Genomic DNA, 26,140 nt, shown 5'->3' with positions numbered 1-26,140 from the left:
AACGAGTACAACAGGGGACTGAGTACACAGACTTGTGGAGCACTGGTGTTGAGGATTATCACGGAGGAGATGTTGTCACCTATGACTGAATTCATAGAGCCAGAGTGCGTGGACATGGACCCTTCAGGCCAACTTGTCCATGTGGACCAGATATCCTAAATTAATCTAGCCCCATTAGCCAACATTTGACCTGGAGTCTCTCAACCCTTCCTATTCATATACACAGCCAGATGCCTTTCAAATGCCGTAAATGTACCAGATTCCACCACTTCCTCTGGCAGCTTATTCCATACAGACACCACCCTCTGTGAAAAAGTTGCCCCTTGGGTCCCTTTTATATCTTTACCCACTCGCCTTAAACCTATGCCCTCATTCTTACTGATGCGCTCTATGGGTCAGGACATCGAGGATCCAGTTACAGAGGGGGCACTGAGGTTTAGGTTTTGGAGTTTGGAGATGAGTTTGTTTGGAATTATGTTGTTTGGATAATGGTAATCCCTTATAAACCTCTCGAGCAAATTGTCTGGTAATGGTCATATTTCTGTTTCTGTGAGTTTGTGTGTAAATTGTCAGCTGTGTTTCCTACATTGAAACAGTGGCTATGCTTCAATACTTAGTTGTTGTAAAATGGCTTGACCTATCTGTTGGTAGAGAAAAGCATTATTTAGATGCAAGTCTCAGTTCCCGTGTCATCCTTTTCTCTAAATTCCTCTTCTCACGAACTGGCCTCTCACCAACCTCTTCTTTTTCTGTTATATTGTTGCACAGTAGTTAGGAGCTGACAAGGTTAACTGACATTATGAAATAGGCACTGCCTATAGTCAGAAGTTACACAACACCAAGTTATAGTCTTCATCTGACGAAGGAGCAGTGCTTTGAAAGCTTGTGATTTCAAATACACCAGTTGGACTATAACCTGGTGTCATATGACTTCTGACTTTGTACACCCCAATCCAACACCAGCACCTCCACATCGTGGATATCAGGATATAAATCTCTGTTCCTGGGAGGAGCTAGCCAATTTTCAGCGAGTTGTACTGGAGAGCTATTTAGATGTCTCTAAGTTGTATGCTAGAAAGTCATGTTGTCATAGTAATGTGTGCTTGCCTGAGGACTTGCAAGAGATACTGATGCATCCTGGATATATATACTGATGAGTATTTTAGCTACTTAGATGTAGTAATATGTAGTAAACCATACTCTGTTTAACTAAGACAAGCCCAAACTCCTGCCGAAAACATTGTGTGTATCCTCGAAATATAACACTATACATAAGAAAGTTGTACCTACATGACCACAACAAAATCAGATGAGGTTATTGTTGGTCATTTGAAGATTCTGTTTAGCTACATTTCTGGAAGACTTGAAATCTGTTCTCTATCTCCACCCAAGCCTTCTATTCCCAATTTCATCTCTTTTCATCCTCTGCTTTCATCACACTTTCCCCCACCTCATTCCCATGCAAGAGACACCTAAAGGTTAAAATAAATAGAAGCAAGCACAGAAGCTGGGTCTGGAGCTATTCACTAAAATGCTTGCATGTATAGACATAAAATTTGAGTTAGTCAAGCTTGAAAATGATTGGGAGAGACATGTCCTTGATGGAAATGGTGGACATGAAGCAGGTCAGGAAGGAGATTTCAAAGTTAAACTTGAAAAGCAGGAGAGGAGGAAACCATTTGTACTGATAACTTCATTCTAGCTCCCTGCAAGATCAACTCACCTTGCCCCATTCCCTGCCTTTTCCATGCAGACTTGCAGATTGTTTCTTTTCAGATAATTGCCTAATTCCCTTTCGAAATCCACAATCAAATCTGTTTCCATCACACTGGCAACGTGTTTCTGTGACTAACCACTTGGTGTGGTTAAAAAAAAATTCCTCCCTTCCCTTTCATTCTTTCTTCAATCAGTTTAGGTCAGTGCTTGACTCTTCCTCCAATGGGAACAGTTTCTCCCTCCAAACGATGTCCCAGAACCCTCAAGATTTTGAACAATTCTATCAAATCCCTCAACTTTGTCTTCTCTAAGGAGGCTAGACCCAACTTCTCCAATTATCCGAATAAATGAAATACCTCAATCTTACCATTCTTGTAAATCTATACTTTTAATGAAACTTGTACCTCTTTCCTAAAAGTATGGTATCCAGGATCGGGCAGAGTCCACCAGTTGAGAGTGAGCCAATGTTTTGTAAAGGTTCATCATAGCACATATAAAGCTCAGGATTTTATATGTTGTAATACACTTTCTCAACCGACTAGATCACTTCAGAGATATTAGGAACTGCAGATGCTGGAGAATCTGAGATAATAAGGTGTAGCACTGGATGAACACTGCAGGCCAGGCAGCATCAGAGGAGCAGGAAAGCTGACGTTTCAGGCCTAGACCCTTCTTCAGAAATGGGGGAGGGGAAGGGGGTTCTGAAATAAATAGGGGAGGAGGGGGAGGTTTGTTATCTCGACTAGTTCACTCGTATAGTCGACTAGTCTACATCCACTCTCTTTTAAGAATCATCTTTTGTTTTATATTATCCTTCCTTGTTCTTCCTCTAGAAAGATGCCACTTCATTTTTCCCTGCATTGAATTTCACCAATTGGTGTGTTTTTTTTTTAAAAGCATTCCACACTTCCCTTTCATTCTTTCTTCAATTAATTTAAGTCAACGCTTGACTCTTTTTCCCATGGGAACTGTTTGTCCCTCCAAAAGATGTCCCAGAACTTGTAAGTCTTAAGATATAGATGAAGAAAAGCTGTGATCCTAATACTGACATCCTAGAGAACCAATTATATTCCTCCTTCCAGTTCCAAATGCTGTTTCCTGTCACTCATCCAGTGTTGTATCTCTGCTATCACTGTTCCTTGTGTTTCATGGACTTTAATTTTGTTGATAAGCTCGTTATCTGACACTTTATCAAACGTGGTTTACAAATCCATTTACACTGTCAACCGCATTATCCTCAAATACGTTGTAACTTTATCAAACACGTCATTCAGATTCGTTAAACACAAAGTCAGCAATGTTTATATTGCACCTTTTCAGTAATAGACTGTCGCAAGGCACTTCGCAAGTGCATTGAAAAGAAAAGCATGAGCCCATAGCTGACACAGAGCTATTCATCTGGATGACCAGAATCTTGGACAAAAAAGGTACGATCAAAGGAATGTTCCAAAGGAGGAAGGCGAGGCAGACAGCAGTAGCAAGGGTATTCTGAGGCTTTGGGGCCAAGACAGTTTCAGACAGTTACCGATGGGCGAGCTATTAAAATTGTAAATGTACAAACCATCTGAATCATAGAAGCACAAGTAAGTTGTGGAGTTGGAGGCAGGGGCTAACTGAGGGGCAGGGCCACTTAAAAAATCCATGCCGACTTTCCTTAAGTAACCCACATTTGTCCAAGTGACTGCTCGTTTTGTCCTGGATTCTGGTTTCAAACAGTTTTCCCATCGGTGTGGTTAAACTGTCTGACTTGTAGTTGGCTTTTCCTTGCATCTTTTTTGAACAACGGTGTACCATTTGGCAGTCCTGTCATGTTCTGCTGTTCTGTAGACAATTTGAAGATGATGGCAATTGCCTATTACGACTGTGAATGCAGTTTCTACATCATATGAATGGAAGGAAATGGATGAAGGCCATTGGCTCAGATTTTTATGCAGCAAGCAAAAATGTATTTGCATTTATGCACATTTTAGGATCTCCTTAAATATCCTAACAAATGATAGATGACTTCTGAAGCACTTTGTAATCTTTCCTTATTAAAATATTGGGATCAGCAAATGGTATCTCAATGCAATGTCTTCACTTGAAGACAAGATTTCTAAACAATAATCATTCATTGTTTCAATTAAGTTTAACCTGATCACTTCTGTATGATGGCTAACATTTCCCTTAGAGATGCAATTAAACTGGAGGTGTGAGATGGGGTGAAAATATGACGCTAGAAAACAAGAGGCAGTAGGGCACCATTAAGATACTGCAGCCAATGTTAATAGGCCTGAGGTATGAAGAAAGCGCAAGTTTGAGTGGGAGACAAATTTTATTACCTATGAACCTGAGAAAACATAATACAGCACAACATCAAACCAACACAGGTTGTAAATTTAAATGAGTTATACAGACAGGGAGAAAAGAACTCCAAAATGTAAATGTCCTTCAAATTTATTTCAAGTGTGAGAGTGAAACTTGAGTCCACAAATGTTTAGCTGTCACCTTGTTTCCTCAGCAGTAGTGAAAAGTGTAGAATTTCCAACATCTTGGTTGAATGGTTGTTTCCCAATGCTGTTTCACTTGGTACTGACTTCAGGAGAAGACGAAGCACAGGTTGAAACAGACACCCAACTTCTTGAAATATTCTTTCTGCTTTGCTGCTGGAAGGTGAAGTAGAGTCCATTTGTATATTCCTGAGCCCAGCTTCATTGTCCTTATCAGTTGAATGTTTGCGGGCATATTTTCATCCAATATTCTGCATGCTAATTAAAGTAGGAGATGCTAATTTCTAATAATATCTTGTTTGTATGGTTAATTGCCTTTGGATGAAAGGGTAATTTCAATGCAGCTACTTTAGCATATATGTCAATCTGTAGTCAGGAGATCATAGCATTTAGTGAGTATTTGTCTTTTTTTTGTAATTGCTACAGTCTCCATGAAGGGCTTTGGTACTAATATTAGATGATGGAAACTGCTTATTGATAATCCATGCTTACCATTGTCACAACTGGATTTTTTTTCCACTTAACATGCAACTAATACACCAAAGTATTGTCGAGCATACATTGGTTTTTGTTTTATTGCTTACAGTCAAAGCTTAAAATGTGAAATCTAGTCCTGCAATTCTTTCTGCTGTTTGCTGGGAAATTCACAAACAATTAGTTTTCACAAGGACTGCAACAATGGTCAGTATTATGATGTAAATGTAATGGAACAGTTTATTTTGACGTACATGTCCGTAGATAACAGCAACAGACCTTACAGGTTGCACTTCATTCACTGCTTGCAGTACAGTTAAGCCAAAAGCCTTATGAATTTTGTGAGCTATTTTAAGTATAAACAATCTTTTGTTACTTTTATAGGCCTTTCTCACTGCATCATTTTGATGATTATCAAAAGCACTTTACTGTGATGAACTATGTTGATGAAACACAACTTAAGCAGGCAAGTAAAGTTCTTTTTGAGTTTCAATGTAAATACTAGTTTTGATAATAAATACTAGTTTTGATAATTTAACGAATTTTTGTGTTTCTCCCGCCCTTTCTTGCCACTGTTCTCTGGCAACCTACTCATTTCATTCCTTCCCTTCTGGGTTGAGAGGAGTGGGATCTACAAGGGATCCAGGGAGCTAGGTTGAGCTTGGGAAGGAAATCTGAGTAACATTGCAGGACAGTTAAGAACTGCGTGTTAATCAGCTGTTTTTGCGGATGGCATTTCAATTCCAGTAATTTTGAAAAAATGTAAATTCCTAAACAAAGGTAGCAAAAGTAAGAAATCCTAGGCGCGGGAGAGGGAGCTGATGGTAAGGGCAAGAAATACTTTTAGCTATAAACTGGGAGTTAGTGCAAAGTACAAGATTTTAAAGTTATTTCAAAGGTTAAGGTCTAACAGGATAGCTCAGCCAAGCAGAATGTTGTCTTTTGGCATCTGGGGAGTTGTGGAAACTTAGCATGACCAGGGTGAATCGCTGTGGATTATCTGTCAATAGTTGCACAAAGCAGAGCTCTGGATTTCAGAGTTCAGGCAGTGGCAGGAGTCACTGCTGTCTATCTGTCTGGTCGAGCACAATGTGGATAGCATGTTGAAGGGCGAATCACACTACAAGTTAGGAACAGGCACAGACTGATAGGGATGTGTGACAGCCAGGCACTCCAAGATAGACCACAGCATACTCCCCAGAAGCCCATAGGGTATAGGAGCAGAATTTGATTAATTGGTCCATTGTGTCTCCTCTGCCATTCAATCATGGCTGACATGTTTCTCAACCCTGTTTTCCTGCCTTCTCCCTGTAACCCTTGATCCCCTTAATAATCAAGAACCTGTCTATCTCTGTCTTAAATACACTCAATGACTTGGTCTCCACAGCCTTCTGCAGCATTGAGTTCCACAGATTAACCACCCTCTTGCTAAAGAAATTTCTCCCCATCTCCGTTCTAAAGGGTCATCCCTTCACTCTGAAGCGGTGCCCTCAGGCCCTAGTCTTTCCTACTAGTGGAAACATTTTCTTCACCTCCACTTTATCCAGGCCTCTCTGTATTCTGTAAGTTTCAGTGAGACCCCTCTCTCAACCTTCTAAAGTCTTGCACAGTAATTGACAGTTCTGGATCTCGAAGAGGGCAATCAATCTTTGGTACAAGGTAGCAAGAGCAAAAGCCCATGACACTACAACACTATAGGTGGCTAACTGCTTGGCTGGGGCAAAGAGTGGAAGGTCAGTACTGATAAGGGATTCTTCGGTTAGGGGAACAGACTGATGTTTCTGTGGCCAGTGTGACTCCTGGATGGTTTGTCTCCCTGGTGCTATGGTCAGGGATCTTGCAGCCTGCTGGGCATTCTAATGGGGGCGGGTAAACAGCCAGAATTTGAGGTCCACACTGATAGTAATGATATGGGTAGGAAGGGAGATTTGGTTCTGCAATTGGAATTTAAGGAGCTTGGTAGAAATTAGCAAGCAGCTCCCCTAAGATAGTAATCCCTGGATTACCCCCAGTGTGAGTGATCACAGAATTAGGATGATAGGAGAGATGAATGAATGGCTTTAAAGTTGGTGCATGAGGGAGGCCTTTAGATTCTGCGGATGCTGGGACTGGGTCTGAGAGTGATGACTGCTGTACAGAACAGATGAATTCCACCTGAATGGAGCTGGGACTATATTTCTTGCAGGGTGTTTTGTGAGTGCTGTTGGGGAGGATAAACTAACTCAGCAGAAATGTGGGAATCTGGAGGGAATATTAGAAAGTAATACAGAAGAGCACAAAATGCTGCAGGAGGTTGAAAAGTAATATAAAAAATAAGAGAATAGGAAGTTAATCGGGGTAGTTACAAGTAGCAGAAAGTAACAGAGCCAAAATCTGGGTTTCACTGCACTACACGTGAGTACACAGTGTACAGTTCATAACATCGGAGAGTTAACAGGTACAGACTGTGTGATTTTCATGTTGCGATGACAAATACCACATTGATGTATGCCAGGTCTGGGTATTAAATGTTCATAGTTACGAGGTGTTCAGAAAAGATAGAAAAGGAATAAAAGGAGGAGTGGTAATGTTTTTGATTAAGGAGATGATTGCAGTACTTTGACAAAGAAGATGCTTCAAAAGGGTTCAAGGTTAGAATCAGCTTGGCTAGAGATAAGCAATGGAAAGGGTACAAATACATTTCTCAGTGTAATCTATTGACCACCTAGTAAAGAGGAACAAATCTGCAAGGAAATTACAGAGAGGTGTAAATATCGTAGAGTATCTATAATGAGGGGGCTTTAATTACCTGACAGAGGGGGAAATGCAGTCACAAGAAAACTTGCAAATTGACCAGGAGAACAAATTGAAGAAGCTGTCAGTACTTAAAATTGCTAAGGAATGGGACTGGGTGAAATATATCTGAGGATATTAAAGGAAATGAGTGTAGAAGCTGTGAAGGTGCTGGCAATGATCCTTCAATCTTCTATGGCTTCGGGGGTTGGTGCTGGCAGTTTGGAGAACATAGCATTACACCTGCATTCCAAACAAAAGGCTGTGTATAATGTCCCAGCAATTACAGAGTAGTCAATTTAACTTCAGTGGTGGGTAATCTTATAGAAATAATTACTTGGGATAAAGTTAATATTCACATGGAAAAATATGGGTTGATTTGAAAGAGTTTTGCTAAGAGAAAGTCATGTCTCACTAACACGGACTTTCTTTGAATGGTAAGAGAGGATTGAAGAGGGGAAAGCTACAATGTGTTGTACATCGACTTCCAAAAGGTTTTCAATATAGGGCCACGTAACATATCTATGAGGAAAGTTGGAGGTCAAAAGAGGGTTCTGAGTGTCACACTAAAGGAAAAACATGTGCATGTGTCAGAGTGTGCAGAAGAGTTTTGAGAGTGGTTCCAGTGAAGAGACCCTTAAGAAGATGGGAGAAGTTGGGACTTAGAGGAAAGAAGGCTGAGAGATATTTAATATAACTTTTCGAAATCATGAGGGGTGTGGATAGAGTAGACAGGGAGAAGTTGTTCCTGCTCATCAAACAGTCTGGAACATGAGGGCATGGTTTTGCAAAAGAAACAAATGCAAGGTGAGAAAAAGATCCGAATGCACTGTGTGGAAGTGTGGCGGAGTCAGGTTCAGTCGAGGCAATCAAAAGGGCATTGGATCATTATGTAAATACAGTGAGGAAACTGACATTTATAAAGTGCATCTATTCCCACTGAGGTCTAATACACATTATCTGCAGCAGGGACTGCTAGATGGCAATGCTGAGTAAAAAAACAATGCTTTTTGCTGGGCCATCACAGCCTTCTTTCTGAAACTTTTCATTTAGCTGAGTGTTGATTCGTAAGTTCTTCTATCGTGCTTTATTCTTTGCATCTGGACAATCCAAACAAACTCCTTTCTGTTGTTAGTACTTCTTGTTCATCAAATAATCTCCTGTTGCAACAATCATGCTTTTAACAACATGGACAGTCATTGCTTCATATACTGTTACCTCTGCTTATCCAAAATATCTTTAGCCTGCACTGTATCATTTAATTTTCCTAAAGCAACAAAAATAAGTCCAGTTTTTTTATTTGATTTATTACTCGTGTCTCCGGTTCTCTGATGTTCACTCATGAAGATACACACATGTGCCGAACTGTTAAACTGCATCTTCTCAACAGTGATACATACGTTTTCCTGATGCTTCCAAAGTTACTTGGTTGCTGCTGTTATTATGCTAATGCATACTTGAAAGGTTCTCCTTGCTGCATATACTGTGTCAGTCAGTCTCTGCAAATCTGTTGGGGTTCATTGTCATCAGCAAATCTGAGACTTAGAAAAATCTTGCTACATGCACGACACTGCTAATATCATTTTGTGGTGCAATGTTAATTACTATTTCCAATAATAAATTAAATAAATAAGGAAACAATTCTTGGCTCACTACATTAACATTTCAGCAACAAACTGAAAAGGGAAACTGTCACAGCTGTTTTCGACAAAAAATGAAAAAGAAAATCACTTTTATTTGAGTATACCAGAAGTATTCTGTCCATGACTTCTTGTGGAAGGTTCTGGAAAAGCTCTGAGATAACAAAGTGTGGAGCTGGATGAACACAGCAGGCCAAGCAGCATCTTAGGAGCACAACAGCTGACGTTTTGGGCCTAGACCCTTCATGAATTGGTGACCGGAGTATTCCAGCCAAACTAGACAGGGAGTCTCCATTTTATAACCCTCCTTACCAATCCTTCACAGAATTATGAGGGCACATAACATATTTGTGACTCAGTGCAGGCTTGTTTCCCCCCCACCCGCTTCCAAATGGCTTTAAATCCCCAGGAAGGAACACCTTGTTTGTATGTAAGACTTTATGTTTCAATCAGCTGGATGCACTATGCCTTTATTAGCTTAAAGGCCTGTGGTTTAACAAACTATGAAAGCTGTGCTTTTTCCATCATTCAGTTCAATACCTGAACTCCATATTGAATGGTTAACTTTTAGAGATAGAACCCTATTTGCATACATTTAGGCAGTTTACAGTGTTTACCTTTAGGAGCCTTGAAGGCCCCATCTGGTGGTTTATGTTGCACTTCTCCTTCTGGGTGCCCTGACCATCTTCCTCAGACAGTCCCTCAATCTGTCCCTCCAATTCTCTTCTGCAATCCACTTCTTCCATCTTTCTAAACTTTTACTTGGACTGTATTCTGTTTCCAAGTCGGTGCTGTTCCTCAGATATACCAATCTTCATAAGTTTATTAGTCCTGTGGTTATTCTGCTTAGGCCACTTCCTGGGCTTAATTTTGCTTCCACTGATTTAGGTGGTATAGCTTGTTTCAATTCTGTATTTGAGAATCTCATTGAATTTACTTCCCCTTTCGATTGCTGTCCGACCTTTCTAAGCCCTTGGTGTATAACACAAAAGGGTGGGCATTCCAGTGACATCTGCCAGTCCAAAGATTTGCACAGTTACCAGGAGTTTGCTTCTTCCCACTCGGTCGTCTGTGAAGATTCCCATTTTGTTCTTGCAGTTTTTCATCTCAGTCAAATTTGCCTGTTTACTCTATCCATACAAGAGCTCCTGAAATGAGTTCCTATTACCTTCTGTGGAGGACCCCTGACGAGGTCTCTTGCATCTCTTGTGATTCTGCCATGACCCCTCCACCTCCACAGGCAGTCACGACAAATCCACTGTTGGTTTCTCACTTTACACCCCGTCTGCCTTCTTGTTTGCCAAATTATCTACCGCATGTGCAACACAATCCCATATTCTCTCCTGGAAATTGCATCCCGTCTTTTTCACCATCCTGTCTGCCAACTCACCTCTGCTTGGTCTGTTCCCATGCACAATGCTGCTCATTCGTCACCTTAAGCGCCAGTCCTTCTGTGTAACAGCAGTTTGTGAATCGTTTTTCACTTGCTGTAGTATGTTGGCTCTTTTGCAGTGCAATAGCCTTTACTTGACGAGCCAAACTTGTGTGGGATGATTATTTACAAAGCACAAGTACTTTGTTCACCAGTACAGCCCTGAGGTCCCTACGATTCATTAAATCCCTTTCTATTTTCCATTCGAACGTTCGTTTGTTTCAACAAAGCTCAGCTTAAGCTTCAATACTAATATTTCTTTCTCCCCACTCAATTTTGAAGCCTCTGACTTGAAGACTGATTTCAGAAACATTAAACTTTAGCTACATTTTCTCTTTAAAAACTGGTATTATTCCACAACACATCAGCAGCTGTTCCATTTTGTTGCAGGTTCCTCAGCCTCCTACATTTGGCTATTTTCACACCATTTATCTTTTCAAGTATCATTTTACAACTCCGAGGAGGAGACTTATCAGTTCTCTCTATAATGTTGACTCAACTACTACATGTTCCATGCTTTTCTGCTGTCGTCTTACATTTCTGTATGCCTGAAGTGATGCCTATAATCTTATGTGATGTGACTGGGTGCCTTATAGGTTTCGTAGCTGTTGGGGTGATTAACGTAATCTGCTGTAAAGCAATTCTGACTATGTGCAGTGGCCTGCCAGCAGCTGGTTCTGTTGCAAAAATAATTGCAGATTTCGTCAAACTAGAAGCTTCTATTAAGTACTAGTGCTACTTTGTTGCTCATTATTTAAGAGACAAGTTGAGCTTTAAGGGGGAAAAGTAAAAGGAAAAACAAGGCTTCCACCAATCATTGATATTTCTGTGCTGACAGTGCTTCAATCTCTATAATGTTATGATCAGAGAGTAGAAATACCTGAGACAAATTAACAATTATCTTTCCATGTTTTGATCAGTTTTAAAACAATCCAATTCGGTGTAGTAGAGGTTTCTTCACAACATCAATGTTTTGCTTTCTTTATGTTTTATTGCATTAACACACTGGCTTTGAGCTGTTGGTTTTAGTTACTGAATGGTTACTTATTCACAGGTACACTACAATGAATTTATTCTGATGTTTGAGAAGCAATATTCCAACTGTTCCTGGAAGAAAACAGAGGTGGGTTGCTGTGATTGCATTTGTTGTTATTTTTATTACTGTTACATGTTTTAAAAATATATTCATTGGGCTTTTTCAGGGAGCTTGTCAGAAAAGTAGTCCTCAACATAAGCATTTTTAACTTGTACATAGACTGGAAAATTCCAGTGGACGATAAGGGCCAACAGTTCACAATATGTTTTTGACATAGTTTCTTAGAATGACATGTTCTAGAGTCTATCAGAGAGTGCTGTATACCAGACTTTGTATTGTGCATGAGATGTGGATAATAAATGACCTAATACCAAAGCTGCCCCTAGGTGGCAGCAACCATAATATGTTTAAACTATCAGATCAGTTTGAGTGAGAGTGGACGCAAGGCTAGCCTTTTAAGCATAAATAAGGGCACTTGCGAGGACTTGAAAACAGAGCTAGCCAAAGAAACTGGCAAGTTAGTTTATGAGATAGATCAATAGTTATGCAGTGGTGGACATTTAAGGGGATATTGCAGAATACACACAATAGATAGTTCCAATCAGAAATAAAAATTCCAAGAGGATTGCCCACTTTCTGCAGTTAATTAAAAAAATTAAAGATAGTGTCAAACTTAAACAAAAACCACATTACGGCACAAAGATGGTTGTTATTTCCAGAAGATCGGACAACTTGTTTTTTTAAAAAATACATTGAATGACTTAAAAATTCATAAGAAGGGAAAGATTAGGGTATGAGACAAAGTTGGTTGAAAATTAAAAGCGGATAGTAAGAGTTTCTGTGGGCACAAATATAATTAGTGTGTGTGAGGAACTAATAATGGAAAATAAGGAGATGGCAGATGAATAGGTATTTTGCACTGGTATATTCACTGTAAAGGATATTATGACATTCTATTATTGTGTATTTTCGTTGGTCTCCTTATTTAAGGATGGATGTAAATGCATTGGAAGCAATTTAGAGAAGATTCGCCAGACTCTAGGTGCCTGCAGTGGGTAGGTTGTCTCATGAGGATAGATTGGCTTGTGTCTGCTGGAGTTTAGTTTAAAAGGCAAGTTGATTGAAGCATGTAGGTATTGAGTGAACTTGACTGGGGTGGATGTGGATTCCCAATACCTAATGACATTGTGGTTGCACCTACATCAAATGGACTGCAGTAGTTCAAGAAGACAGGTCACCATGTTCTCCTCGAGAGCAACTAGAGAAGATCTATAAATGGACAAGCCAACAACATCTACATCCATGATGAAAGTTTAAAACTAAAAGATGTTTCTTCTTGTGGGAGAATTTAGACTGGGAAGTGGGTCATCATTTAAAGAATAGGGCTTGCCCATTTGTGAAAGGGATGGCAAGAATTTCTTTCCTCAGAGTGCGTCATGAATCTTTGGAACACTCTTCCTGAAAAGTTGAAGTGGATCTTTGAATATTTTTAAGACAAAAGTGGATCCATTCATAGTAAGTAAGAGTGTGAAAGGTTATCAGCAGTAGACAGGAATATGGATTTGAGATCATAGTCAGATCCTATTCTGCTCCTACCTTGTATGTTTTTGTTTCAGGGCAGTTAATTTGACCACAGAGGCAAAAACAGAAATTGCTGGAAAGGCTCAGCGGCTCTGGAGAGAAATCAGAGTTAATGCTTCGGGTCCATTGACCCTTTCTCGAATTTCCAGTATCCGCAGTCCTTTTGGTTTTTAATTTGAATAACAGGTTTGGTTGGGTCAGGAACCTCCACACCAGGCAAAGGTGAAGAGCTATTTCCACCAGGCTCAGTGCTGCCTCACAGTGCCAGGGACCTGGGTTCAATTCCACCCTTGGGCAACTGTCTGTGTGGAGTTTGCACATTTTCGACGTGTCTGTGGGTTTCCTCTAGGCCATCCAGCTTCCTCCCACAATACAAAGATGTGCAGGCTAGGTGGATTGGCCATGCTAAATTGCCTGTAGTTTTCAGAGATGTGTAGATTAGGTGGGTTTATAGAGGGATGGGTCTGGGTGGGATGCTCTGATGGTTGGTGTGGACTTGTTGGGCCAGACGGCCTGTTTCCACACTGTAGGGACACTTTGAAGTTACAGATTTAAAAGGTTGAGGTAGACTTGGCTCTTTTTGGGCTGAAAGTGGCAGCCTTTAAAGTGTATAGTTTTATTCCTTCGGGTAATGATTTTGTTAGAAATTTTAAAGAAGTCGCATTTGTTTTTTTTTAATTTTGTAATTCTTTTCTCTCTATCCTTCACTTTATTTCCTGAATGACATTGAATTCAGCTATTCTCAATCACAGTCTTACTTCCATGTTTTCCCTCGATCCTGCAAATTCATAAGTTAAGGAGGTATACTGTTGATTTGATTATTCTGTGTGGGTCAGATATGATCTCTTATCTTTGCCCTTTAACACCCCTAGCAACCTGCAGGACAAAAATATTCTGGGCTAAAAACTGAAGGAAAAAATCTTGCCAGGTTGACACATTATGAGAGTCCCAACTCCAACAAGTAGCCCATTAAAACCTAACTTGTAATACCTCTGTCATAAAATCAGGTAGCCTCTGACTTAATATGGGCAAAATCACAAGAAATCCACAATGAACCAGAAATATTTATACTTATTGTAAAGTTGATTAACTTTCTTCATGGTTTTACTGATATAATTTTTGACGTGTTACAGGAAGAAATACATAAATCATTTGTTGAACTGTTTCGAATGGCTACAGCCAAAGATGCTCCTTTTGGTATCTGCAATTATCCATCATCCCGGGCAATATATGCTATTGATCTCATGTTGAAATGGGACACAGACAGTGATGGTAAGTGTTTTAACCCTTTGAATTTCTGTGGTTGAGATGGGATGCAGACAGCCACCAAGCCAATTATAAAAACCAGGATGTGAACAAACATTATTTTTCCTTGGAGGTTTTGGTATCAGCTAAAATTTGTTCCTATGAACAAGGGTTTCCAGGCAGACTACTAAGAAATTCGCATTAGTAAATATTATATATTTTTCCCTCCACAAAGAAAGCAGATCAAAGGAAGTATCTTGTAAGAACACCAGAAAAAGTGGAAGTTTGAAGATTGGAAGCAATTTAGGACCCAGTAAAGAAAGACCAAGGAACTGATAAAGGAAAAGAGAATATGAATGCAAGCTAGTAATAACTATAAAGATAGTTTGTAAAGCTTCTTTAGATATGTGAAAGGAAAAGATTAACCAGGAAAAATATGGGCTCACTACAGGTGGGCACAGGAGAACTTGTAGTAGAGAACAGGGAAATGGCAGAGAAACTAAACAATTACTTTGTATCTTTCTTCATCGAAGAAGATACAAAAAATCTCCTGTAAGTACTAGGTGACGAAGGGACTTACGAAATTGAGGAACCATACAAAGTTACAATTAGTAAAGACGTGGTAATTAAAAGGTTAACTGAATTAAACTTGGTGCGTCCCCTGGACCAGATGAGCTGTATCCCAGAGTGATGAAGGAAGAAGCTTTAGGTAATAAATAAATTGGTGGTTATCTTTCAAAATTTCAACAGATTGGGCAATTCAGCATCCCCTTGGTATTGTGCTGCAGTTTTGCAATTAGACCACGAATACAGCAGCAGACACTGCCACCTAAGGCAGGCCATGACGATAGTTCACCCCCATCCAAGGGTTGAAAGTTCAAATCCCTCTGTGCCAATTTGTGGAAGTGAATTAATAAAGCTAGTAATTAGTGACCATGCAGGATTGTTCTAAGTTCTTAAGCAGGTTTGTAAATGCCTCTGACAAATGTGACTAAAAAAGAGAGAGATAATGGGAACTGCAGATGCTGGAGAATTCCAAGATAATAAAATGTGAGGCTGGATGAACACAGCAGGCCAAGCAGCATCTCAGGAGCACAAAAGCTGACATTTCAGAGATGAAGGGTCCAGGCCCGAAACGTCAGCTTTTGTGCTCCTGAGATGCTGCTTGGCCTGCTGTGTTCATCCAGCCTCACATTTTAAAAAAGAGAGGATACTTTATGGAGAGGCATGAAAGATGGGGGTTATTCAGCAGTGCAGAAAATGCTGAGCCTGGGCCTGATGAAAGTTGTGAATATTGTCAACAGTGATTACTTTAAAATGTGAATAATTCAACCCATCATTTCTCTGTCAGGGAAGTTTTGAGAATGCAAAGAAAACTGGTGCCTTCTTGATTTGCATGTCCTGTTTTAATGATGTAATGTCCTGTGATTTCACTTTCACACGCTCTCCTCTGACGTAGCTGAAAATCATCTCCTTGCTGGAGGTTTGATAAATGCCAATTTAATAGAGATAGCACACAAGGACACGCTGCATGCAGAGTTGGCAATGCAAGTTAGACTAGAGGCCATGTTCCAGTGATCCTGAAGAGAGAAGGAAGGCCTGGGGAATACATCGTTTTGAGATCAGCAACCTGATTAACTAAAATAACATTTAAGACATAATGTTTGAAAATGAAGCCTGTTAGGATTTGCAGTGCTGTTACTCAAATGTCAATGATCATGACAAACAAGACCAAAAGTTTCAACATTTGATAAAAGTAAAAGCTTTTTTAAATTGAACCGTCTTCAGGGGAGCAAGATAATAAAAGTTTTTTTTAAAATTAAAAAAACAAGCTATTTGGAAAAAAAGAACAATTTAATTACTATTCAGTTGGTTTAATGAATCAAGATTGAGAACCACTGAGTCATTAAGGAGCCTTGTTTGGCCCTGGAGTGGACAGTGGAGCAACCCAGTGCAAACCCATTTCAACGCATGCAGTCTGCTAAAACATACCGAATTCATCCCATTATCGAGTTGCACCGGATCTGTCAGATCATGGCAGTGACTTGCAACAAGAAATTCCATTTTTGTGATCAGCACAGGCACCATAACACTGCACTGTCCACTCACCCTAACATCAGGAGAAGAGCTAAGCACATTTACACCTGAAAAATGCTCCTTGCTTTCTGAGGTTGTGTTTTGTCAGTTTTCAGAAATGGGCATCAAATTGGAAATAATTTGATTTGTTCAATAATAGTCACTACTGGATCTAATGATGATAGTATGCAGTTCTTATCAATATATTTCTGATTGGCAACAAGGTTAATCTAGTGAGTGGAGCCTGCATCAATCTGATGACAGTTGCTTAATCAGATATTTTAAAACTTTATTGTAAGATTCAAGTCCCAAGTGTAACGGTTTTGTGATCCATCTTCTCCAAATCAATGCAGTACGTTGTAAGGCCCTTCTGCTGACGGTGACTGCTTGATGGCATAGAAATGGAGGCAGTCTGTTGTAATACTCTTGTTGCAGTTGAATGTGGCACCAGTTAAGACTGTTGGTAGTGGTCATGAGACGGGCACTACAAAACAGAACGAGTAATCAATGTGGAAAAAAGCTGTTGGAAAAAGTTTGCAATTACTGTCCTAATCCTGTTTGAACATGTCTACAGCTTTATTAGAACATAGAACATAGAACATAGAACAGTACAGCACAGAACAGGCCCTTCAGCCCACAATGTTGTGCCGACCATTGATCCTCATGTATGCACCCTCAAATTTCTGTGACCATATACATGTCCAGCCATCTCTTAAATGACCCCAATGACCTTGCTTCCACAACTGCTGCTGGCAACGCATTCCATGCTCTCACAACTCTCTGCGTAAAGAACCTGCCTCTGACATCCCCTCTATACTTTCCACCAACCAGCTTAAAACTATGACCCCTCGTGCTAGCCATTTCTGCCCTGGGAAATAGTCTCTGGCTATCAACTCTATCTATGCCTCTCATTATCTTGTATACCTCAATTAGGTCCCCTCTCCTCCTCCTTTTCTCCAATGAAAAGAGACCGAGCTCAGTCAACCTCTCTTCATAAGATAAGCCCTCCAGTCCAGGCAGCATCCTGGTAAACCTCCTCTGAACCCTCTCCAAAGCATCCACATCTTTCCTATAATAGGGCGCCCAGAACTGGACGCAGTATTCCAAGTGCGGTCTAACCAAAGTTTTATAGAGCTGCAACAAGATCTCACGACTCTTAAACTCAATCCCCCTGTTAATGAAAGCCAAAACACCATATGCTTGCTTAACAACCCTGTCCACTTGGGTGGCCATTTTAAGGGATCTATGTATCTGCACACCAAGATCCCTCTGTTCCTCCACGCTGCCAAGAATCCTATCGTTAATCCTGTACTCAGCTTTCAAATTCGACCTTCCAAAATGCATCACCTCGCATTTATCCAGGTTGAACTCCATCTGCCACCTCTCAGCCCATCTCTGCATCCTGTCAATGTCCCGCTGCAGCCTACAACAGCCCTCTACACTATCAACGACACCTCCGACCTTTGTGTCGTCTGCAAACTTGCTGACCCATCCTTCAATCCTTTATGGAGTGACTGATTTGAAGGAAACAGAACTTTTATTCCTCATATAAAGTGACTTCCAGAATTACATTTGTCTTTCCAGTTCTAGGCTGAGCAAATGGTTCCCAATTAGGCTTTATATTTCGTGACTATAAACAGGCCACACTTGTGACAAAATTTGTATTCACTTTCCTTTTACACATGACCACTTTGTGCAGTTTCTTCCCAAGTGGGAAACTTTTGATTCTATTAAAATCTCTTTTTTTTTAAGAAAACAGAAGTTGTGTCTTCAAAGAAGTGCTTTTGCAATAATTCAACTAACTTTGCTAGAAATGTTTCATGTGTCTCTCATGTAAATCTATTATCTCTTTGTAATGGAGTGAATTTTGAGTTGTATTTGAATTACTGATCAAACACTTAAAATACTGCATCGATATTTGTTTTTAACAGGAAAACCAATCATGCAGCCTCAAATTTTAGAGGTGAATTTTAGCCCTGACTGTGCCAGAGCCTGCAAATATCACCCCAGCTTCTTCAATGATATTTTCAATGTACTAATCCTGGATGATGTGGATAGATGCCCTGTCACTCGTTTGATCTAATGCCAAGGAGTCTCATCTGTATAAACATCTGGATTATTTGCAAAGGTTGTTGCAAATCTTGCAGGTGGAGGAAGATGGTCAAATCACTGAGAAAATTTTGAATATCTTGAGACAGTAGCAGACAGAACTGTGAGCAATTAAAAAAAATCGGAATGATCCAATCCATCTGAGGTCTTTTGTTTTTGTTTTCAAGTATTCTTGAACGGAAGAAGTTGTCTTGATTATCTTCTTTGAATTGACTGTTGGCTTTTCAGTTGGGTTTGAGGTAGATCTCAGGGGTGTATGGTGGCTCAGTGATTTGCACAGCTGCCCCACAGCCCCAGGGAAATGTGTTCGATTCCAGCCTCGGGTGACTCTTTGTCTGGAGTTGGCACTTTCTCCCTGGGCGTTTCCTCCCACATTCCAAAGTTGTGCAGGTTGAGTTGATTGGCCATGTTAAATTGCCAATAGTGTCCGGGGATGTGTAAGTTAGATGAATTAGCCATGGGAAATACAGGGTTACAGGAATGGGGTAGCCGTGTGGGTCTGGTTGGAATGCTCTGCAGAGTGTCGATGTGGACACGATGGTCCCATTGGCCTGCTTTGACACTGTAGGATTCCTCCATCCTTGTTTCCTTTTTCTGAAATAGGATGTTGTAACATTGCCTGCAATCAGCCTTAAGTCAGCACAACCATGAATGAGAAAACTGGTCAGATCGTGTACAAGAGTGCCATATTTTAGGACCCCAAGAAGTGATTGGAAGGTGGCCCAAGACTATACACTAGCCACCGAAAACCAAATCCTGAAACAAGGACAGGTGGAAATCACTTTTTCTCATGATTGTGCACCTGCTAATGCATTTATCTGCACTCTAACCTTTCACGTATATGACCTGGAATCAAATGCAACCAATATGCATGTGGATTCATTCTGTGAATTTAAGGACATATATAAGAAGAACCTTTGATACACATGAGGGCAGATTATTTAACATTTCTTGATCTTACATGGGCAGTCCTACTTCTATGAGTTTCATTCCTCTTTTTGCAGGATGTTAAGTGCTGAGAATATTGGAAACATTGTCACCTGTGATGAGGCATCAGTGCTCACTAACTACATTCAGAATTAAGAACAAAGAATTGCACAGTGCAGGAACAAGCCCTTTGGTCCACCAAGCCTGCACCGACCCATGACACCTTTCTAAACTAAACTTTATGTGCTCTGTATCTCTATTCCCTGTCGATTTGTGTATTCGTCAAGACGTCTCTTAAATATTGCTATTATGTCTACTTCTACTACCTCCACTGGTAGCACATTCCAAGCACTCGCCACCATCTGTAATATAAAACTTGCAGGTCAGATCTTCTTTTATCTTAAACCTATGTCCCCTGATAATTGGTGTTTCCACCCTGAGGAGAAAGACTGACTATCCAATCTATCCATGTCTCTCATGATTTTGTAAACTTATATCAGGTCACCCCTCAGCTCATGCTCCTTATGTGATCTCAGTATGAAGCTGGAGGAACACAGCAGGCCAGGCAGTAACAGCGGAGCAGGAAAGTTGATGTTTTGGGTCAGGACCTCCTGAACCAAAACGTCAACTTTCCTGCTCCTCTGCTGTCTGGCCTGCTGTGTTCCTCCAGCTCCATTCTGTTACCTCTGACTCCAGCAACTGCAGTTACAAGCTCCGAGTAAAGTTCTACACAGCTGCAACGTGATAGGCCAATTTTTATATTCTGTACCTTGACTGATGAATGCAGCATGCCATACAGCTTCCTGACCACCTAAACCACTTGTGTTCCCACTTTCAGGGAACTGTTGACCTGTACGCCTAGATCCCTCTGTTATGTTAATGATTCTAAGGGTTCTGCCTTTTACTATATACTTTCTCTCCTGCATTAACTCTCTCAAAATGTATTAACTCCATTACTAACAGTGGAGAAACAAATAATGTTCAACTCCAGTTTATAAACATGAAAATGGTTTCAATATAACTTTAAAAAAATAGCAAATGTGCCCTGGTATCGACATTTTTTGGCAAATTTTGTGGCCATTTTCATTTGCTGATCCCTTCACTTCTGAAGGCAGACTCTTATGAGTTTGGTGTCTTCTGCCTTCTGAGATTACTCTTAAATTACCATCCTTTGTTATGACGAGGGTGGGTGGAAGAGAGCTCGCAAAGTGACTCTGCAGGTTTTTCTACTATGAAGGGGGAAGCAAATCCTTCCTTTAATTGTGTATGAACTTCCAGAGAGGCTCAGGTTACAGATCATGGGTCACTGCATTTTGAACAGAAATGATTAGTATTGAATAGAAGCAAAGAGATCTTGTTGCCGTGGCCACAGTCTTGCTTGAAACCGAACCACACAAAGGGCAGCCTGAGCCGTGATTGTCAAAGTATCATACTGAATTGTAGCTCAGTTACCAAATGAGAAAATAATGTCCTATGCAAAGAACTGAAATAGCCTAGCATTGGAAAGGGAGCTGTGCTTGCCCAAGTGTAGCTGCGCGACACGTGTTGACAGGAGAAACTAAAACCCCAAATCATAAAATATAAATGTTCACAGCGGCCATCTTCAAAGTACAAGCCGAACCACTGAAAGTTAAAACAACTGCTCACAAACTAATTGCATTAAGAGAATGTGAACTTTGTGCAACCTCCCTGTCTAAGTTGATAGATTTGTTTAATACCTGGTGGATGTGGTAACAAAGGTCTTGACAAATAACTGAATTTACTACCAAGGGGCCAGAATAAGATGTATAGAAAAGCTTTCTTAATTACTGAAATGCAAAATATACTTTTTGTTTTTAAAAAAAACGGGTAGTACATCATCCTGAAGGAATCATGAAATATCTGAATCCAATCAGATGCATGTCGCAAAATCTTTGCTGTGTTTATTATTTTTGAACCTTAAAATCTTCTCTTTTTTTCCCTCTTCTCCAGAACCGTTATGGTGTGAATAATTCTGTAGCTGTGAAAGTGGGTTATGAAGTTTGGTCAACCTGTATGAAGTACTCGAGCAGCTAAAGTTGACTATTCTAATTCCCAATTTCCAATCAGTCCAGAGACGATTATCTTATCCAGCTGGATAACAAACAGGGGATTTATTGGAAAATCAGGTGTCAAATGCTAAAACATTTCACTTTCCTTTACCCACTTCCTTGAAAGAAGTAACACAAGCCAGGTGCAATTTTACCTATGCTCTCTCCATATTTTCATGGAATATCAGTAAGGTGTCTGTGTATTTGTGAACAGATGGATCATTATGATTTTTGACCCAAAATGTACAGATTAAGATGGTTTCATTATCAGAATGTGTTTGTTCAGCTCAACTTCAGAAATCCAACACTATACTTAACAATGACAGTAGTTTATACAGGAGTATTTGTGAGAAAGGAGGATAAAATCAGAAGTCATGCAACACTAGGTTATTTTCCCAACGGGTGTATTTAAAATCACAAGCTTTCGGAATAGTGCTCCTTTGTCAGGTTAAAGTGTCTGACTTCGCCCACCCCAGTCGTACACTGGCATCTTCACAGCTTACAAAGGTGGAAGCATAGAAAATAGAAACAGGAGTAGGCCGTTCAGCCCTTTGAACCTGCTCTGCCATTCAAAATGATCATGGCTGATTTTCCAACTCTATACCCTGTTCCTTCTTTTTCCTCATATCCTCTGATCTCGTTCGGCCCAAGAACCATATCTAACATTTTCTTGAAAACATTCAATTTTTTTTTCGCCCGATCGCTTCCTGTGACAGCGAATTCAACAGATTCACCATCTCTGGGTGAAACAGTTCCTCCTGATCTCAGTTCTACGTGGCGTCCCCTGAATCCTTAAACTTTGACCCTTTGTTCTGGACTCCCATTTTCAAGTCCTATTAGAATTTCATCAATTTAAATGACATTCCCACCTTCATTCTTCTAAATGCCAGTGAATGTAGTCCCACCCGATTCAGTCTCTGTTCCTATGTCAGTCCTGCCATCCCAGGAACCAGTATGGTAAAGCTTTGTCCCTCCCATTGCCAGAACATCCTTGTTCTGATAAGGGGACCAAAGCTGCACACAATACACCAGGTATGGTCTCAGCAAGACAGCCCTGTTCCTGCGTTCAGATCCTGTTGATTAAAGGCCAGCATTCCACATGCTGCTTTCACCACCTGCTACACCTGGATGTTTGCTTTCAGCTATTAGTTCACAAGGACACCCTGGTCTTGTACTTCCCCTTTTCCCAAATTATCACCATTCAGGTAATAATCTGCATTCCTGCTTTTGCTATCAAAGTGAGTGTTCTCAGATTTATCCCTGTTATACATAAATCTGCTATGCATTTGTCCACTCATTCAACATGTCCAGACCACCTGAATGTCTCTGCACGTTCCTTGCGGTTCACCCTGCCACTCAGCTTTGTGTCATCTGCAAAGTTAGATATTGAGTTTAGTTTCCCCACCTAAATTATTAATCTTCATTATTATGAATGTTTTTGCTTCCTGAAGTTGCTGGGGCATTCTTCCTCTACCAGTGTTCTGTTGACCATCACCATCTATCTTCTGCCTTTGTCTTTGAGTTATCAAATTCTCCTTTATCTTTCTTAGCAGGTCTTTACCCTGCCATATTTAGCTGTGATTTGTCTTAATACTATTGCAATGAATTGGTCCCACGTTCTACCATTGTATGGAATCTCATAGGGGCCTGAAGGATGTGGACCATGCAGGAAATGTGCCTGAATCATGTGAGAAGCCCAGCAAGGCCTATCTTGACATCACAAGCAACTCATATATCTCCTACCACGTTCCAGGCATTAAGGTTAAATCATTGCTAGAATGCAGTTGCCCTCTAAGGGGGATTATTGGTTATTAATTAACGTATTTCACCCCTTTAATATTGCAATTTTTCTATTGTACTACCCAGCACAAGCAAACTGGACACTGAGAACATGGAAGTCAGAGCAAGCACCTGACAACCTCACCTTGTTGCTGGGCATGCTGCATGGGCACCGCCCACGTGCAATCCAGGGCACCACTGCTGCTTCACAGTGCCAGGGACCCGGGTTCAATTCCACCCTCGGACAACTGTCTGAGTGGAGTTTGCACATTCTCCTGTGTCTGCGTGTGCTTCCTTTAGGTGCTTCAGTTTCCTCTAAAGATGTGCAGGCTAGGTGGATTGGCCACGATAAATTACTCAGTGTCCAGTGATGTGCACGCTTGGTGGGTTAGCCATGGGGAATGCAGGGTTATGGGGAAAGGGTGGGGGATGGGCTGAATGGCCTGTTTCCACACTGGAGGGATTTTATGATTCTATTCTATGATTCTGCATTCCATGGACATTGGCATATGACCTGTTGAAGGTCCTAAAAACCTTCATGGCACATCTCTGATCCACTTATGGGTTGCTACACCTTGAGGAGCAACAACTATCATTGTAATGCTACAGCAATGACATTTTGTGCTCAGCGACATGCACCCAGTCCATAGACTGGCCCATCTCTGGCCGGTTGTTCTCTCAGCACTCACTCATTTTGATCCTATCTCGATGCTAACATCATTGCCTTCCCTTGCGTTGCTTTGTCATTTCTTGCTGACACAAAGGAGTGAAGCTTGTCATGCTGGTCAGCAGTCCTCAGTCAAGTGTAAGGAGTTAGCCTTTGCTTAAGGGCTACCAGCAAAGTAAGTGAAGGGCAGCCTCTCGTAACAGGCCACTGACTCTGGATCCAATCCTGGTAAGGGTGAGGAGCTGACCATGGGGCAGCACACTCCCATCATGACACATTCTGCCCTATTGGGGGCTGTGTTCTTGCTGGAATGAGGGACAGAGGCAGGTGTAATGGGAGATGAGAGTGGATGGCACAGCTGCTACTTCTGACCAATTCAGGATATTCTGACAGCGGTGACGTTTTCCTGGTTTGGTGATGGGGCTAGAATCGAACGCCACAGAAGCAGCTTTGGTAAATAATTTTTTTTAGATTAGATTCCCTACAGTGTGGAAACAGGCCTTTTGGCCCAACAAGTCCACACTGCCTGTTGGAGCATTCCACCCAGACCCATCCACCTATAACCCACACAACCCTGAACACTATGGGCAATTTAGCATGGCCGATCCACCTAGCTTGCACATCTTTTGGACTGTGGGAGGAAACGGGAGCAAACCCATGCAGACACAGGGAGAATGTGCAACCTCCACACAGACAGTTGCCTGAGGCTGGAATCAAACCCGGGTCCCTGGTGCTGTGAGGTTGCAGTGCTAACCACTGAGCCACTGTGCTGCCCTAAATGAGGCGAGTTTACTGCGATCTGGTGAGAAAACCTAGTAAGACTGGTGAAGAAAAACCCTATGTGATACTTGACTGAATAACAGCTGATAAATTGTGAGATTCAGTTTATAGTCTCTTTCTCTGCCAACACACACATTTAACTTGTTTGTCTAAACAAGTCTTTGCAAAAGTCCCTGTTCAGATGTTTTACTTGAGACTTTGCTAACTACGAAACAATTACTGTAGCCTTGTGGTTTCACCAATCCATTGACATTTTGCAGATGTCAATGAACATCCCATTGTTCACAATCCTTTGCAATACAGTACCTTGGTTATAGAAAACAATAATTCAAATAAGAGGTGCAAAGCTTTAGAAAAATGCTTGGCATTGATATGTATAGTAAAGAGATGCAACTATTGGCCAGCAGAATTGAAACTTGTCCTTAAAAACCGTTTTAAAAACATGTCACAGTATTCAGCTCGAAACATTGTTAGTGTTCTCTGTTGCCCAGATTCTGGCACTTGCCAAACATTGAGATTGTCCTCTAGCTGCTGAACACCATCCACAGATGCTCCGGGTTCGAGATTCCACCCATCACTTGCATGTGTAAGTTGTGAAACAGCAGATATCAGCAACACAAAAATGACATGCCCTCACGGGACCTACAACGACAGTGCAGTCAATGCTCCATAAGCTGTCCCTTAGCAAAGTGAGTGAGTAATGTCTTGGAATCCCGTAGATTGAAATTAATAAGGGAGTTCTTACAAATCTCTTTGCAGCAGGTGATAGCTGGTATGATTTCTACTTTTTTGGGCTAGAAATTTTAACATTGGTTAATTTTATCAGTATCCTGCCCCTGTAGCCTAGTAGTCTTGATATACTTCCTTTTATGGCTCTGTGAGCAACTTCAGATATATATTGGTCTACTTTAAGCAAGATTAACCATTACACATTGCAGTTAAACTTTAACACTACTGCTCATTATGGTAGTAGTATTAATGGTTTCATTCATTGTTCGGATGTGGGTGTCACCCACACACTTATAGACTCACAGAACTCGGAGAATCCCTACAGTATGGAATCTTGTGAACAGATTAAAAAACTAATGTTTCTTGTAATTATGGTGAAAACGTCTGCTATCAGTTGTGTTCAGAGATAATGGGAACTGCAGATGCTGGAGAATCCAAGATAACAAAGTGTGAAGCTGGATGAACACAGCAGGCCAAGTAGCATCTCAGGAGCACAAAAGCTGACGTTTCGGGCCTAGACCCTTCACTGCTATCAGTTGTGTGTTAGACAAAGAAGCAAAGATTTTAGTTGAGCATATTAAGCGGAGAAGGTCTCAGTTACCAAAATAACTTCTCTAAA

General features: G+C 40.8%; 1 protein-coding gene across 4 annotated transcripts in view; it reads left to right on the top strand.

Moving 5' to 3' along the window:
* The window catches only part of ttll12 (tubulin tyrosine ligase-like family, member 12), a 49,888-nt gene extending 31,188 nt beyond the window's left edge, over nucleotides 1-18,700 (top strand). For all 4 annotated transcript variants that reach the window (XM_048548341.2, XM_048548342.2, XM_048548343.2 and 1 more), the window contains exons 11-14: nucleotides 5,064-5,145; nucleotides 11,578-11,646; nucleotides 14,274-14,412; nucleotides 18,393-18,700. In XM_048548341.2, the coding sequence (XP_048404298.2) occupies nucleotides 5,064-5,145; nucleotides 11,578-11,646; nucleotides 14,274-14,412; nucleotides 18,393-18,544 (442 nt within the window). In that variant the 3' untranslated portion in view covers nucleotides 18,545-18,700. The remainder of the gene's footprint in view (nucleotides 1-5,063; nucleotides 5,146-11,577; nucleotides 11,647-14,273; nucleotides 14,413-18,392) is intronic.
* Nucleotides 18,701-26,140: the final 7,440 nt, after the last annotated feature.

Source organism: Stegostoma tigrinum, chromosome 18 (genome assembly GCF_030684315.1).
Source record: "Stegostoma tigrinum isolate sSteTig4 chromosome 18, sSteTig4.hap1, whole genome shotgun sequence".
NCBI classification, from domain to species: Eukaryota; Metazoa; Chordata; class Chondrichthyes; order Orectolobiformes; family Stegostomatidae; genus Stegostoma; species Stegostoma tigrinum.
This window is presented reverse-complemented; position numbering and strand designations above follow the sequence as displayed.